The 14,663-nt window shown below is 36.0% G+C and overlaps 1 protein-coding gene across 1 annotated transcript in view; it reads left to right on the forward strand.

Moving 5' to 3' along the window:
* The window catches only part of LOC142354156 (solute carrier family 38 member 8-like), a 67,963-nt gene extending 54,937 nt beyond the window's left edge, over positions 1–13,026 (forward strand). Inside the window, exons 5-6 of the mRNA XM_075406420.1 lie at positions 8,992–9,067; positions 12,225–13,026. Of these exons, the coding sequence (XP_075262535.1) occupies positions 8,992–9,067; positions 12,225–13,026 (878 nt within the window). The remainder of the gene's footprint in view (positions 1–8,991; positions 9,068–12,224) is intronic.
* The last annotated feature ends 1,637 nt before the right edge of the window (positions 13,027–14,663 follow it).

The following is a 14,663-nucleotide window of genomic DNA, read 5'->3' on the forward strand; positions in this document are numbered from 1 at the left end:
TGTGTTTTATAATGATAAAAATTGAGTGAAATTGTTCTTTTTAGGGGACATTCAAATCTGGGACAACAGGAAAAACAACCTTTTCAGAAGCTAACGGAAAATTTTCTTTTTCAGTTTATACGCTCCATACTTAAACTGACCTTTTCTTGCGCTTCTTAATGGTTTTTACTTTCATCAGTAGTCCGCTATAATGAAAACACTTTAGCAGTCCTTTGGTGTCTTATAATTTCAATTAGTGGTAAAAAAAAATTTAAAAAATCTTTTTTGTGGTAATTTTTTTTTAAAACTGCCGTTCTTGAAAAAACGATCAAAACTTTGTTCTCCCGATAATTAAAGGTTATGTGCAATACATTCGGCTCAATTGATCACCGATGTGTAACATTTAACTAAACCCACACAAAATGAAATAATTATGGGAACACTGTTATCGTCATTTCAACTAATTCTGGGTGGATTCTGAAACGTAGTCTCTTGATATGAAAGTAGGTTAAATCATTAAAAAAATCACCTGCTTGAGCTAATTATAGAAACCAAAACTTCAGAGATGCATAACATAAATGTAAAAAAAGAGTTTTTTTTTTCATTTGTCATATGTATTTCGAGGAGACATTTTGTTTGTTTTGATTCACCAAAACTGATCAAAATAAAAAAAAATGACCAAAATTGTGCAAAATTTTCATGATTCTGCCATTCGATAACATTTTATTGAGCAAAATTATTGACTGCATCTTGATTCTGACGGTTTAATTTTGTTGGGTATTTTGTTGGGCATTTTGTTGGGCAATTTCAAAAGAACCAATTAAAACATTAGTCATTTATTTCAGTGTTAAATCTAATATGTGAACTAGTTGCTTTGTTTTTTTTGCAATCATTCTATTTGACTGTTTAGGGTACTTCTTCGCGACTGGTTGATTTTGTTGAACTCCATCCTTCTGATGGGCAGCCGGTGAATATTACACAATAAGATGACTAAGAGTGTTGTTCAGAATGGAATAGCATAGCTAAAATTCATTATAGTTGTTTTTAAAGAAATTTTGATATAACTTGCAAGCGAATTCAAATGTTCAACTGAAGAAATTGCAGTGGTTGAGGTGAGAACAAAAGGAACGCTCTCATTGCGTTTTTTTGAAAACTTGACCCTTTTTCAGCACTTTTCACAAATCTTTAATAGTTATAAAAATTTTAAGAATTCCTGAGAAAACAAAAACAACGCAAATTTGTTAATTATGTTTAAGTCAAGTTTTTTTCACCGCTATGAACTACAATAGCTTCTACACAATGTCTTAAGTAAGTATACATCCATTAGTTGACTTGGTGAGTCATAAAACTGTGAGCGTTGAACTTTGCTTCGAGTTGAAAGCATTTTAGTCAAAAGTATCTGCAAGTCTTTTTGCAGCATGCTTTTCAACCAGCATCTGAAACACCTACTGAAACACTATAGTCAGTCCCATAAAGTTGCAACGCTATCGAACGTTTCAAAGGTCAAAGTTCAATTTTATAACGTGCAGATATGTAGCAAAACACTGTCCATCTGCACGCCCCGAGCTTTTCGAATGTTTGGTTGCATTGCAGCTTTATGGGACTTACTATATAAACGATCAACTACTGAAAGTGGAAAAATAGTAGCACAACTTTGTGTTTTATAATGATAAAAATTGAGTGAAATTGTTCTTTTTAGGGGACATTCAAATCTGGGACAACAGGAAAAACAACCTTTTCAGAAGCTAACGGAAAATTTTCTTTTTCAGTTTATACGCTCCATACTTAAACTGACCTTTTCTTGCGCTTCTTAATGGTTTTTACTTTCATCAGTAGTCCGCTATAATGAAAACACTTTAGCAGTCCTTTGGTGTCTTATAATTTCAATTAGTGGTAAAAAAAATTTTAAAAAATCTTTTTTGTGGTAATTTTTTTTTAAAACTGCCGTTCTTGAAAAAACGATCAAAACTTAGTTCTCCCGATAATTAAAGGTTCTGTGAACTACACTCAGCTCAATTGATCACCGATGAGTAACATTTAACTAAACACACAAAAATCAAACCAATTATGAGAACACTGTAATCGTCATTTCAACTCATTCTCGGTTGATTTTGAAACGTACTCTCTTGAGATGGCTCAAATTAGGTTAAATCATCAAAACAAATCACCTGCTTGAGCTAATTAAATAAACCAGAACTTCAAAGTTTCATTAATTGACCAAAATTGTGCGAAATTTTTGATGATTCTGCCATTCGGTAACATTTTATTGAGCAAAATTATTGACTGCATCTTGATTCTAACGGTTTGATTTTGTTGGGCATTTTGTTGGGCAATTTCAAAAGAATCAATGAAAACATTAGTCATTTTTTTCATTGTTAAGTCTAATTTGTGAACTAGTTGCTTTGTTTTTTTTGCAAATCATTCTGTTTGATTGTTTAGGGTACTTCATTGCGACTGGTTGATTTTCTGAGCTCCACTCTTCTGAATAAGCAGCCGGTGAATGTTTCAAAATAATATGACTAAGAGTGTTGTTTAGAATAGGTTAGCATAGCTAATATTCATAATAACTTGTTTTTATAGAAATTTTGAAATGACTTGCAAGCGATTTCAAAAGTTCACCTGAAGTAAGTGCAGTGGTTGAGGTGAGAGCAAGGGGAACGTTTTCATTGCGTTTTTTTTTCGAAAACTTGTCCCTTTTTCAGCACTTGTCACAAATATTTACTAGTTATAAAATTTTCAAGAATTCCTGAGAAAACAAAAACAACGCGATTTTGTTAGTTATGTTAAAGTTAAGTTAAAGTTAAGTTACGTTAAAGTGAAGTTTTTTTTCACCGCTATGTTAAAGTTAAGTTTTATGTTAAGGTTTAGTTTTTTTCACCGCTATGAACTGCAATAGCTTCTACACAATGTCTTAAGTAAGTATACGTTCATTAGTTGACTTGGTGAGTCAGAAAACTGCAAGCCTTGAACTTTGCTACGATTTGAAAGCTTTTTAGTCAAAATCATCTGCGAGTCTTTTTGCAGCATGCTTTCGAACCAGCTTCTGAAAGATTTACTGAAACACTATAAACGATCAAGTACTGACGGTGGAAAAACAGTTGCACAACATTGACTCTTGTAAAAAAAACTATTTAAATATTGCTAAGTAGTGAAAACATCCGTATTCCTTCTCTACAATTCTCAAATATTGGCAATTTTGTGATAAATGTCGTGAAGTGTTGTCACTATTGTCTCCAAATTAATATCACAATCACTCGGAGTAAGCGTAGCCAAAATCCGAGTTTGATTTGTCCACAAAAACTGTTCATAAAAAATATGTTTTAATGTTACTAAATTCCGCAATTTTGTTCTCATTTCAATCCACAAATTGATTTATCATTTTACAAAGATTAAGTGTTTAAATTTTTCCTAAACCCTTTGGTTGACGCAATTTAGCGCATTTGACGTCGATTCCCTAAGCACAACCACGAAAGCAAATATGACTATAGTTCATGATTTACTGATGAACACTAAATTACCAATTGAAATAATTATAACTGAATTTTTGTACAAAAGTCCCTGAGTATGTTGCCTCGCAATTTTGAGCACAAGAGGGGTTATTTGAACTCTTCCTGATTCTAACTATAAGTGCCTCAGTATAGTGTCCAGCTTTTGTGAGCACAATAGAGTTCATTTTAACCTTACCTCATTCTAATTATAAGCTTGTTTAAAAAATGCTAGTTGTGTAAAAAAATGCTATACAATTGTGTAAAAACGGTGTTAACCATATCCATCGCTGGTGAGTTTATTTAAAATAAGGAATGACGGATTAAAACTGATGAACGATGCGAAGTTGATGAGTTTTTTCACAGATTTCTATAGCAGTGTAGAGGGTGAAGAAAAAAGTGAAAGAAGGGTAACGTAAAAGGTTCAAGAGAGAAAAAATGCATTGTCAACTGTTACGTGATTATTTTGTCAAATGGAAAACTTTCTTTTAGTTCTACGTGTTTTAAACCATTTTGTATCTTTTATCTGGACATATAATCAGGACACAAAGATAATTATTTAAATACTCGATATTTCAATTTATCTAACAAAATTTGTTTTATGATATCCAAATTAACAACCTTTCAAGACGTCCATCCAAATAAGATTTTTAGTTTTAAGCCTTTCTTCGGTCCTTCCGTTAATATTTGGCAAATGAATTACAATCTACTGTCAGAACTGATAAGAGAAAACAGAACGATGTTTGTCTAATTACGTAATTAATGGACTACACTATTAGCCATAATTCCATTAAGACCAAAGCATAAAAAGCCTAAAAGTGTAGACCTTATTTCATTGTTTGTGAACATTGCCTACGTTAGATGTCTGTAATTGCGACGGAATTCTCTTCAACAATGGACCGTCTTTTTTTCACAATTCAAGTTCAGAACAAAAAGTGGATATGTATGACAATAGAACGTCACACGCGTCCAAAACAAGCAAAAATTTCCAAAAGTGTACGAGGTGACGTAATGATTAAGTCTCTGAAATCTCTGCAATTCGATCAAAAACTTGACCCCATTCAAGCATAATTTTGTCAATTATGCCCACGATTCTTCGTCTTTTCCCTCAAATTTGTATAAGGTGGAAAGTACTTTTTGCAGAGCCACAATCTTGGATGATTGATTTAAAAAGGTTTCCTTGGCTCTTGCTAAGATATCATTGGCAATAGATCCTTCTGTCTCACTATATTCTTTCAATTCTCTAAAAAAATCAAGTCCGCGACACCGGTATTTATGTCATTTCAATAGTTTTTTATTAATACTACACTTCAAAAAAGGTTCAGGTAAATTTACCTGAAAAAAACACCTGAATCTACCTGAACAGTTCAGGCCGATTTATCTCACCTGAACCCTACGTGAACACACCTAAAATATACCTGAAATTTACCTGAAAAATTCAGGTATCACTGCCTGAACTTTTACCTGAACTTACCTGAAAAAAACACCTGAACTGTTCAGGTAATTTCTGTTCAAATAAAGCTCTATATCGATTTAATAACTAAACCTTGCTTCCGGTTAACTTTTAGTTCCATTCATGTCAGAATGCAAAATTTGCGTGCATAGTTTGAACAGCGTTCAACAGTTCGACAGAATAGAGTTCGCGTGAATTTTCTATTGTTTAGATATCTATTGTTGCCGTTAGATATCTACGCTACCAACTATAATAATAATATAATAACAACTAATTTTTACAGTTCAGGTAATTTTACCTGAATTTTACCTGAATTTTTACCAATTTTAGCCAAAACTGCCTGAAATTTCAGGTGAATTTCAGGTAAAATTACCTGAACTGTAAAAATTAGTTGTTATTATATTATTATTATAGTTGGTAGCGTAGATATCTAACGGCAACAATAGATATCTAAACAATAGAAAATTCACGCGAACTCTATTCTGTCGAACTGTTGAACGCTGTTCAAACTATGCACGCAAATTTTGCATTCTGACATGAATGGAACTAAAAGTTAACCGGAAGCAAGGTTTAGTTATTAAATCGATATAGAGCTTTATTTGAAACAAAATGTCTAGTGCTCATTTACTTCTAAATGCCAGTAAACTCTTATTTCAGTTGCGTTATCCGTATCGATTTAGAAATCGGACCGAGTCACGTTTAGGTCATTGCACAAGATATATTAAAAATAAGAAAATGCATTATTTGGCTGATAAGATTACTATGTAATTATTATTATGTATTTCCATGAACAAAATTCTTTTATTATGGTCTGTGCAAATACATGCAAAACTTGTGCAGCAAAGATTTAGATTCGGTCTCAAGACCAGGAAATCTTTGAAACACGTGGCTTCAGCTCATTTCTAAGTCAGTAATAGCTCGAAAATAGGATTATTTGGAAATCTTACTATGTACAACTGCAATCATTAAATGAAAATGTTATCATATACTTTTCTCAGCGTAATGACACTTCGAGTTCCCTGGGACTGTCTTCGACGTGGTGTTTGGTCCATGCATTCCACTAATGTGTAAATGGGCTTACAGGCACAGGGGAGGAGAGATATATAATTTCAAAAATTTCAATTTTTCTATTTTCTACCCATTTTTAACAAATTTATAAGTTTCTAAAAATATGATTAAAATTAACAATATTTTAAGATATTTTTTAAGCAGATACCCCTCCCCTGTGCCTGTAAGCCCTTATACGCATTACTCATTCAGTGTCGACCATGAAACATTAAAGTGACGTCAAGATTAAATAAACATTTAGCAGTCTTAAATTTTGTTGATCTTTTTTAGCCCCTGTAGCAATAATGATATCAATAACGTTTTCCTTTGTGGAAACACTGTTCCTGTTCCGATATTACCTTGAAAACGTCTATCGCAAAATCAAGCGGCTCAGTTTTGAAGAAGGTGAAAAAACGTGGACAATTAGAAGACACGTACAGACAACTGTAATAGTAATTTGCGTTATTATCCCAGGCTCTCTGATAAATGGATTCAGCGATATTGGAAACGTTGCGATATTGGAAACGTAGGCTGCCTTTTTTTCTGCTGTTGATATCTATGGTCTACCTGGACTGTGTTTAGTAGTGCAATTCAAACAACTAATAAACAAAGAAAAAATAATTTCTCCTGCAAACGCTGAATCATGCGGCAAAAATGAAACGGGACAGAAATCGCCTGCTGAGAGGTTATTAATACCATCTTGGCAGATTTTCAGAGAACCCTTCCGAAGCAGTTACAAACTTGGACTTGATAAATTATTTTTAGGAATCATTTTGCTTTTAATTTTTGCTCTATTGTGTGTTTTTTGTTCAGTTTCTACAATTTACCGTTTTGTAAGATAAAACTAAAATGTTTTTTAATGTAAAGTAAGGAAAACTGAAGTGATAACTGCTGACGTATTTATTTAATAATGTTTCCTTATTCGAAGTTTATATGTTTAATATGTTTTCTGCAATATAGCATTCTGTCTATTTTCAAGTAATATTCTGAACTGCACTCTGATTGGATCAGCCGTAGAAGAGGGGGGGGGGGGGGCAATCTTCTTTTCTGTGGGGGGGGACCCCACAATTGTGAGAAATACTTAATGAGAAGTTGAGCGATGATTTGATTTGGTATTCAATCAGTTAGAAATTTTAAGATAACATCAACGAATCTGAGGATAGTCATAATTATAGTGCATATACTGCCTTACTATAACTACAATTGATTGATACAAATACTATATTACATCCATTATTTGAATAATATTGAATTTAAAAATTGAGCAGAATAGTTCTCGTCAGAATTTACTCAACAGTTCACAAGGTTGGGTTTAGCTTACCTTAAAAATATCTTATTTTCTGCCTTTCTCTCATATGCGCTATCTTCAATAAGATTTTAAACACATCTTATCGAGCTAAAACAGCAAAGCGTTTGGTTAGAGGTATTATTTTCTCGTGTTGAATTATTTTCTCGTTCTCGTATTATTTTCAAGTGTTGAATTATACAAATCTAGTTTTTACACCATTTAAACGCACTGCACGTGTGGTAACAGACTATAAGAGTTGCCATTGCAAAATTATCTTTGCAAGCGCTGCCTCTAACATCAAAATTTATTCTTCCATCAGGTAGTAAATCAGCGTTGAATCATAGTATTTCTAGGTCTGTGTTTTTACTACGAACAGATTATATAGCTTTTTCAAATCAAAAAAATCATTCTAAAAAAAGGCTCTGTGAAAATTTTCTGAACAGTCCAAAATCCAATTCTTCGTTTATCTTGCAGTAAAAAAAACATCCAATGAATGCTCTGGACAGCCAATTCGATATTCCAAAATTTAAAAAAAAAAACATGGGAAAATCTTTGCCTGCTAATAGGCTAAAAATCAGGAGACACACAACAATCAATTGTATCTCTATTGAAAAAAACTTATATTAACTATAGCGTAGTTTCAACAAATTTAATCTTGGTTTTGATCAACGACCATAAAAAATTAAATCAATCCTTCAAGGTCCTATGATAACAATTGCTAAACACAACTTTACTGCGCAACGCCAACTTTCCACTTTTCTGCATTAAAAACGTAGAGGTTAAACTGAATTCTTCCATTTGGATATTTTGTAGCTCCCTGCTGATGGATGAGGACAAAGTGTAGTAAAAATTAACTGAAGTCCCCACTGATTGAGTGACATTTAAACAAGGAAGTGCTCCCCTCTCAAAAAATGAGTCCGAAATTATTTGAGTGAGTTCTTGAACTGGAGTTTCTTGAATTTCTTGAACCTCTATAATTATGTTTGTCAAATATTCACATTATCAAACAAAAACATAACAAACAAAGTGTCAGCAATTTGTCAATGTTTTTGCAACAGTCAGTTTCAGAGATTCTGCAAGTTTTCTCGACAAACAATAGCAGCAGCTTGCTAAAGGTTCTTGTTGTAGTGACTAAACTGTTCTGGTCTCCCTTGCTTGACCGAAGAGAGAGAGAGAGAGAGAGAGAGAGAGAGCGCGAGAGAGAGAGAGAAGCCAGGAGAACCTCCAGCTAGAACACAACCAACCCAAATAGAATGAATCCAACCACCGGGACCCTAGTCCCACAGCATTTCAGTATCGAAACCTTGTATTCCATTTGCACATCGTAGGCCCAGAACTGTGCGTTTTTGCTGAGCTAAAACTAAGACTTTCATACAAAAATTCATTACAATTTAAAACAAAGCCATGCAAATCTGCAATTTTGGGCCCAATTTCTCAGTTTTCATGCTCCCGGCGTGTATTTACTGGTTCCATCATGTATGTACTGATTTTATTGGGTTTTTTGCTAATCTTAATACGTTTCTTGCAAAGTTTTCAGACTGTAAGTCAGGATCATGCATCGTCCACAATAATATCGTCCTCAAAAAGTGCATCGTCCACAATTTTTCCGAGATTTTCTCAATTTTTCATGATTTTCCTAAGAATATCATGACCATCAAAACCAAGACTGCTCATTCTTTTCTCAGAGAAGGTATCTTTGCGAATTGACTGCACATAATGAGGTAGCAATATTTTCTTAGGATACACTTTCTGGGCGAACAGCTGTGCACTGTCTGGGCGAACAGCTGTGTACTTTCTGGGCGAACAGCTGTGCAAGCTAGCCAAAAAAAAGTTTTCATCCTTGGTATCCCCCACCGTGGTAGCTATCGTGAACGTTCTTCGAAAACTAATAAACTACTGGACAACAAAAATAAGACAAACAGAAATTGGAAATATCAAGGTGTGTCAGAAGAAATTTTCAGTGAGATACACCTCGGCAACAACGACGTTCACCTTAGCAAGTCCGGGATCAGCGGCGTGAAAACGATCCTGAAGAAACGAGTGTTGTACAAGAATTACTCGAAAAAATGCAACGAGGAAGGACACCTAGACTAATTCGAGTGCCCATTCAAGAACTGCAACTGCAACTACTAATTCCGTTTCCTCCGGATCTCCCAGCGAGAACCACCCAGGTATCGATAGCTAGTTTTTACCTAACTGTTTGTTGTTATACCGCTGTCTCTCCTCGCGAGAAACAAAGGATAACAGCAAGCAAGCGCTGCTTCACTACAATCTAAACTAATAACTAGTGAAACAACTACGATCCTAACAACCCTCGAGTAGTAGCGAAGTAATACGAAAAAGCCTCAAACGAAAAGTCGATCGAAAACGATAACAAACAAAGTGAAACTAGTGAAACAAAAAAGCCTCAAACAAAAAAGCCTCAAACGAAAAGTCGATCGAAAACGATAACAAACAAAGTGAAATAACTAGTGAAACAACTACGATCCTAACAACCCTCGAGTAGTAGCGAAGTAATACGAAAAAGCCTCAAACGAAAAGTCGATCGAAAACGATAACAAACAACGAAGTAAGTTTAAAATCGAAAATTGCAATGGGCCTTACAATCAACTGTAATACATGCAAGGCTGGCATTACTAAAAGGGATACAGTCTTTCGATGCATATCATGCGAAAACATTATGCATATGACCACCCAATGTACTCAGCTACCTGGCACCGTCATCAACGCTCTCCAGGAGATAAATTTGAATGTACTTCTACTATGCAACAACTGTGTAAAAACGAACAAACGGGACGTCGTCTTGGACGCTATCAGCAGCCAAAACAAAATCGACAAAAGCAACAAAAATCAGGAGGAATGGAAAACTTTTGTTAGGGAAACCGTCGGTAATCAACTGAAAAATGAGATAACATCCTTTAAGAGCGCTGTTGAAATTAACCTCAACGACCAAGGAGACACTGTGACCAAAAAAGTCAAACCAAAAACCGAACCTCCCAAAAACGATCACCCCAGCGGCGTACGTGTACGTGAAATACCCGAGCTAAAAGACACCAATGCTAGAAAACGTGCTGAACATGACAAAGCTGAGATTGAAAACATACTAAAATTCCTAAATGTCGATTCTAACATCGAAGACTGGAGGCGAATTGGAACATAAAACGAAAACAAGGACAGAACAATCATAGTCAAACTCAGTAATGACTGGAACAGAAAACTGCTCTTACTATCTTTTGGCAAATTGCGGAACTATGATAAAAAATGTGTACCTTAGCAGAGAACTATCAAAAGAAGAACAACTGTTGGAAAACGATCTACTTAAAAAAGACAAGAATACATCGAATCGGGAATATCAAGAAACAAAGTCAAGTTCCAAAACCTGAAACTAATCCACTACGATGATCAAAGCAACACCTGGGATGAGGCTGCTCTGGATACGGGATGGCGACCAAAAACCAACGAAAACAGAACCGAACAATTTACTCTACTCACTTTCAACGTACACAGGGTCCTCGACCTGCAAAGACGTTTCACTCTTGCAAATGCAATTTTAACCCGAAAATACGATGTCTTATGACTCAGTGAGACATGGCTAACAAAATCTGTCCCGAACGAGTCTCTTTTTCTCGATAACTTCCAAATATTCAGAAATGACAGAACATCAACTGAAAATGTCTCCAAACACGGAGGAGTACTCATTGCGGTACGGAGAGACATGAACACTAAACAACTGACACTTGACCATACATTTGAAGACGCGATAACTGTTTTACTAACTGACAAAACCAAAGCACAAAAACTTTTGATCAGCTGTATCTATAACACTCAAAAAAACAGTCCCTACAGATGGCCACCTTAGAAATGCGCCCAATTCCTTACAAGTCTCAAAACCAAACGTAAACAGGTGAAAGTCTCAAGCTCTATAATAACTGGAGATATTAATTTTGTGCATACATCTTGTGGGTCAATGCAGTCCACAGACGGATATAAAAACACTGTCACTAACCAATTACCGAATGTCAACTATGAACAAAAATTTGACTTCCAATGCATACTTGAAACACCATAATATTGTCAAATATGCAATCTCTCGGACTAACTGGGAGAATTTTCATCAAACAGTCGTCGATAATCCCTTCGAAACTTACTGTTACAGCAATGTAGACGAAGTCACCAATAAATGGTACCTATGGTTCAACAAACTGTTTACCGAAACCGTATCAAGAATTACTAGCCACCGATCTTACCTCCCTCCATGGATCTCGAAACCTCCCTCTCACCTGATCAACCAACTTAACACACTCAAACGCAAAGAAGCCAGAAAAGCCCAACCCCTAAACCTGCAAAAAATTCTTGATCTTGAAAGCAAAATTTAAATCGAATCCTGTAACGACCAAGCCGATTAATAAAACGAGATTTTCAGAACAAGGGAATTCAGTAAGATCCAAGCCTATTTGAGATCCATTAAAAAAGCGCCACCGTACCCATATGAAATGCATTTACAAAAAAAAGTAGCAGAAAATGATGAAGGAAAGGCCAACCTATTAAACCAATACTTTCAAAGTGTTTTTAAATTAAAAACAAACAATACAAACGTTGACTTCGGGCCAAATACATTCAACAAAATAATTTGCTGCGAAAAACAAGTCACGGGAATACTCAGTTCCCTTAAATCAAAAAAGGCGAAAGGACCGGATCGAATAGGAAACGAGACCCTAAAACAAATTGCAACCACACTGGCTAAATCATTAACTGTCATCTCTCAAACCTGCTTCAACAAAGGTCTATACCCACAACACTGGAAAGAAAGCGAAATAACTCCAATCTACAAAGACGGTGATAAAAGCGACGTGACCAATTATATACCCATTAACTGCCTCTGTTTCCCGTCGAAAGTCCTAGAAAAAGTCATCTTTGACTGGTTATACCCAGTAATAAGGCAAAAACTTCAAGACTCTCAATTTGGATTTAGAGACGGTCGCTCAGCCACTATACAAATTATCTACTTCCTCGATGAAGTTTATCTGCTCAACGATTCGTCGGCAATTGATGAACAAACGGTTTTCTACTTGGACTTCGAAAAAACCTTCGACAAGGTTCCTCACGATCTCCTGCTTTTGAAAATCCACAAAATAGGAATATGTGGAACAGCCCTAAAACTAATTGCCAATTATTTAGACAATAGAAAACAATGCGTGAAAATAAACAACTCAAGATCTGAATTCCGTGATGTTACTAGCGGGGTCCCACAAGGGTCCCTACTGGGTCCTCTACTCTTTTTAATCTACATAAATGACCTCCCCACTGTTGCAAGTGAAAGTGAATGCTTCGGATATGCCGATGACTACAAACTGTTAAGCACATCTCATGAACTCCTAGAAAGTGACCTAATAAGTTTAAATAACTGGTGTGTCGCAAACAAAATGAATCCCCATGATGACAAATGTACTCTGATACACTTCAAAAAACAATCAGAGGTCAAAATGAACGAAGTCGCTGTCAAACCTGTTAATGTTCAAAAAGACCTTGGTGTCCTAATCTCGAACGACCTCTCCTGGAAAGAAAACTGTAATCTGCGTCGAACTAAATCTCTGAAATCATTTTGGTTCCTCAAGCGTAACATTTCCTTCAAGTCAACGACTAAAGCCAAATTAAACGCATACACAGGATACGTGGTACTCGTCATATCGTACGCATGTAAGGTCTGGTACCCCATCAAAACAGACTTGTCAAACATCGAAATATACAGAAAAGTGCAACACAGTGGATTGTAAACAACACAATTCCCTATAAAGAAAGACTAAAAGAACACAATTTACTGCCACTCTCAATGTACTTCGAACTCCACAGTCTCCTGCTGTTCTGCGCCATCACTGGCCACAAATATAACATAAAAACATCAGACTACATATCACGTAATACCAACGAACGAAGCAGACAAAGCTCAAACTCCAGCTTCAACATTCCCAAAACCAGACTCAAAAGGACCCGACGATAACTTCTGGACACGAAACGGAACACTGCACAACATTCTAAGTAAACATATTAGCTTAACAACGAAAGAAAACAGAAAAGAACGAATAATGCCGCAATTTTGGAAATTCTTCGAAAAGTTCAACGAAGCCAATCTATGTACCAGGAGCATACTCTGCCAAGACACGAACTGCAACCAACATTCCAAACTTACTCACTAATGACATAAAGGGTGAAAACCCATGGTATACCCATAAAGACTTCGCTACTACTACTACTACTACTACTACTACTACTACTACTACTACTACTACTACTACTTCTACTACTTCTACTAATACCACTACTACTACTACTACTACTACTACTACTACTACTACTACTACTACTACTACTACTACTACTACTACTACTACTACTACTACTACTACTACTACTAACTACTACTACTACTACTGTTTCAACACTTTAATTCCAAATATGAAATAAAGGCACGGTTGGCAACAAATACAAACAAAACAAGAAGAGTTATTTGTTTGGTTATTCTGTGAAGTGCTGTACGACGAAATTGTTGAAGGCATTCTTTGACCCGGTTGCTGCTTTCTCCTGCAATCTTGTGAACGATACTTTGTTTCGTACACAGTCTCCTTCGATTTGACTCATCCACGTTTTCCGTTGCCCCCCAGGAGCGCGTCTAGCATGGACGTATTGATCGGGCGGGTCCCAATCGAAGGCACTGCGGGCAAATCTTCCTGGTTCCATTCTCTGGATGTGTCCGTACCATTTTATCCGTTTGAGCATGATCATCGTGGACAGTTGGGGCATTCGTGATCTTGACATAATTTCTTCGTTCGTTGTTTTCTCCAGATATGACACACGTAGAATTCTCCGAAGACAACCACAGTGGAAACTCTCAAGTTTTCTCTCCATTAATTTCGAAAGAGTCCAAGTCTCTGAGCTGTACAGCACGGCTGATAAAACGAGTGCTTTGTACAAATTGCACTTGAGGTGCACGCTAAGCTGCTTGCTCTTCCATAGATTTTGGAAGTTAGCAAACCGTTGTCTACCTTCTGCAAGTTTGTAATTGACTTCCTGCAGGTCTCCATGCTTGAGGCTGACATATGATCCGAGATACTTGAACGCTTCTATGTTTTCAAACTCGTTTCCGAGAACATCTTGTACTTTGCAGGAAAACACGCGTGTGGCAACTGCTTTAGGTTTGCCACAGTATCTCGATTGGTGAACTTTTCGGCCATTGACTGTTTTGAACTTTCTTTCACACTTGTCACAGGTAAGGCTCGCCTCTAGTTGCTCGAACTTTGACTTGTCGACGACATTCTTTGACAAACCGGCTTTGCAGAATCTTGTTTGGTGCACTTTGCGTCCGGTAACTGTACTGAATTGCCGCTGACAATTCTGACATCTTAAAGACTCATGG

The sequence above is a fragment of the Convolutriloba macropyga genome, chromosome 15 (genome assembly GCF_964194025.1).
Source record: "Convolutriloba macropyga chromosome 15, txConMacr16.3, whole genome shotgun sequence".
In the NCBI taxonomy this organism is placed as follows: Eukaryota; Metazoa; Xenacoelomorpha; order Acoela; family Convolutidae; genus Convolutriloba; species Convolutriloba macropyga.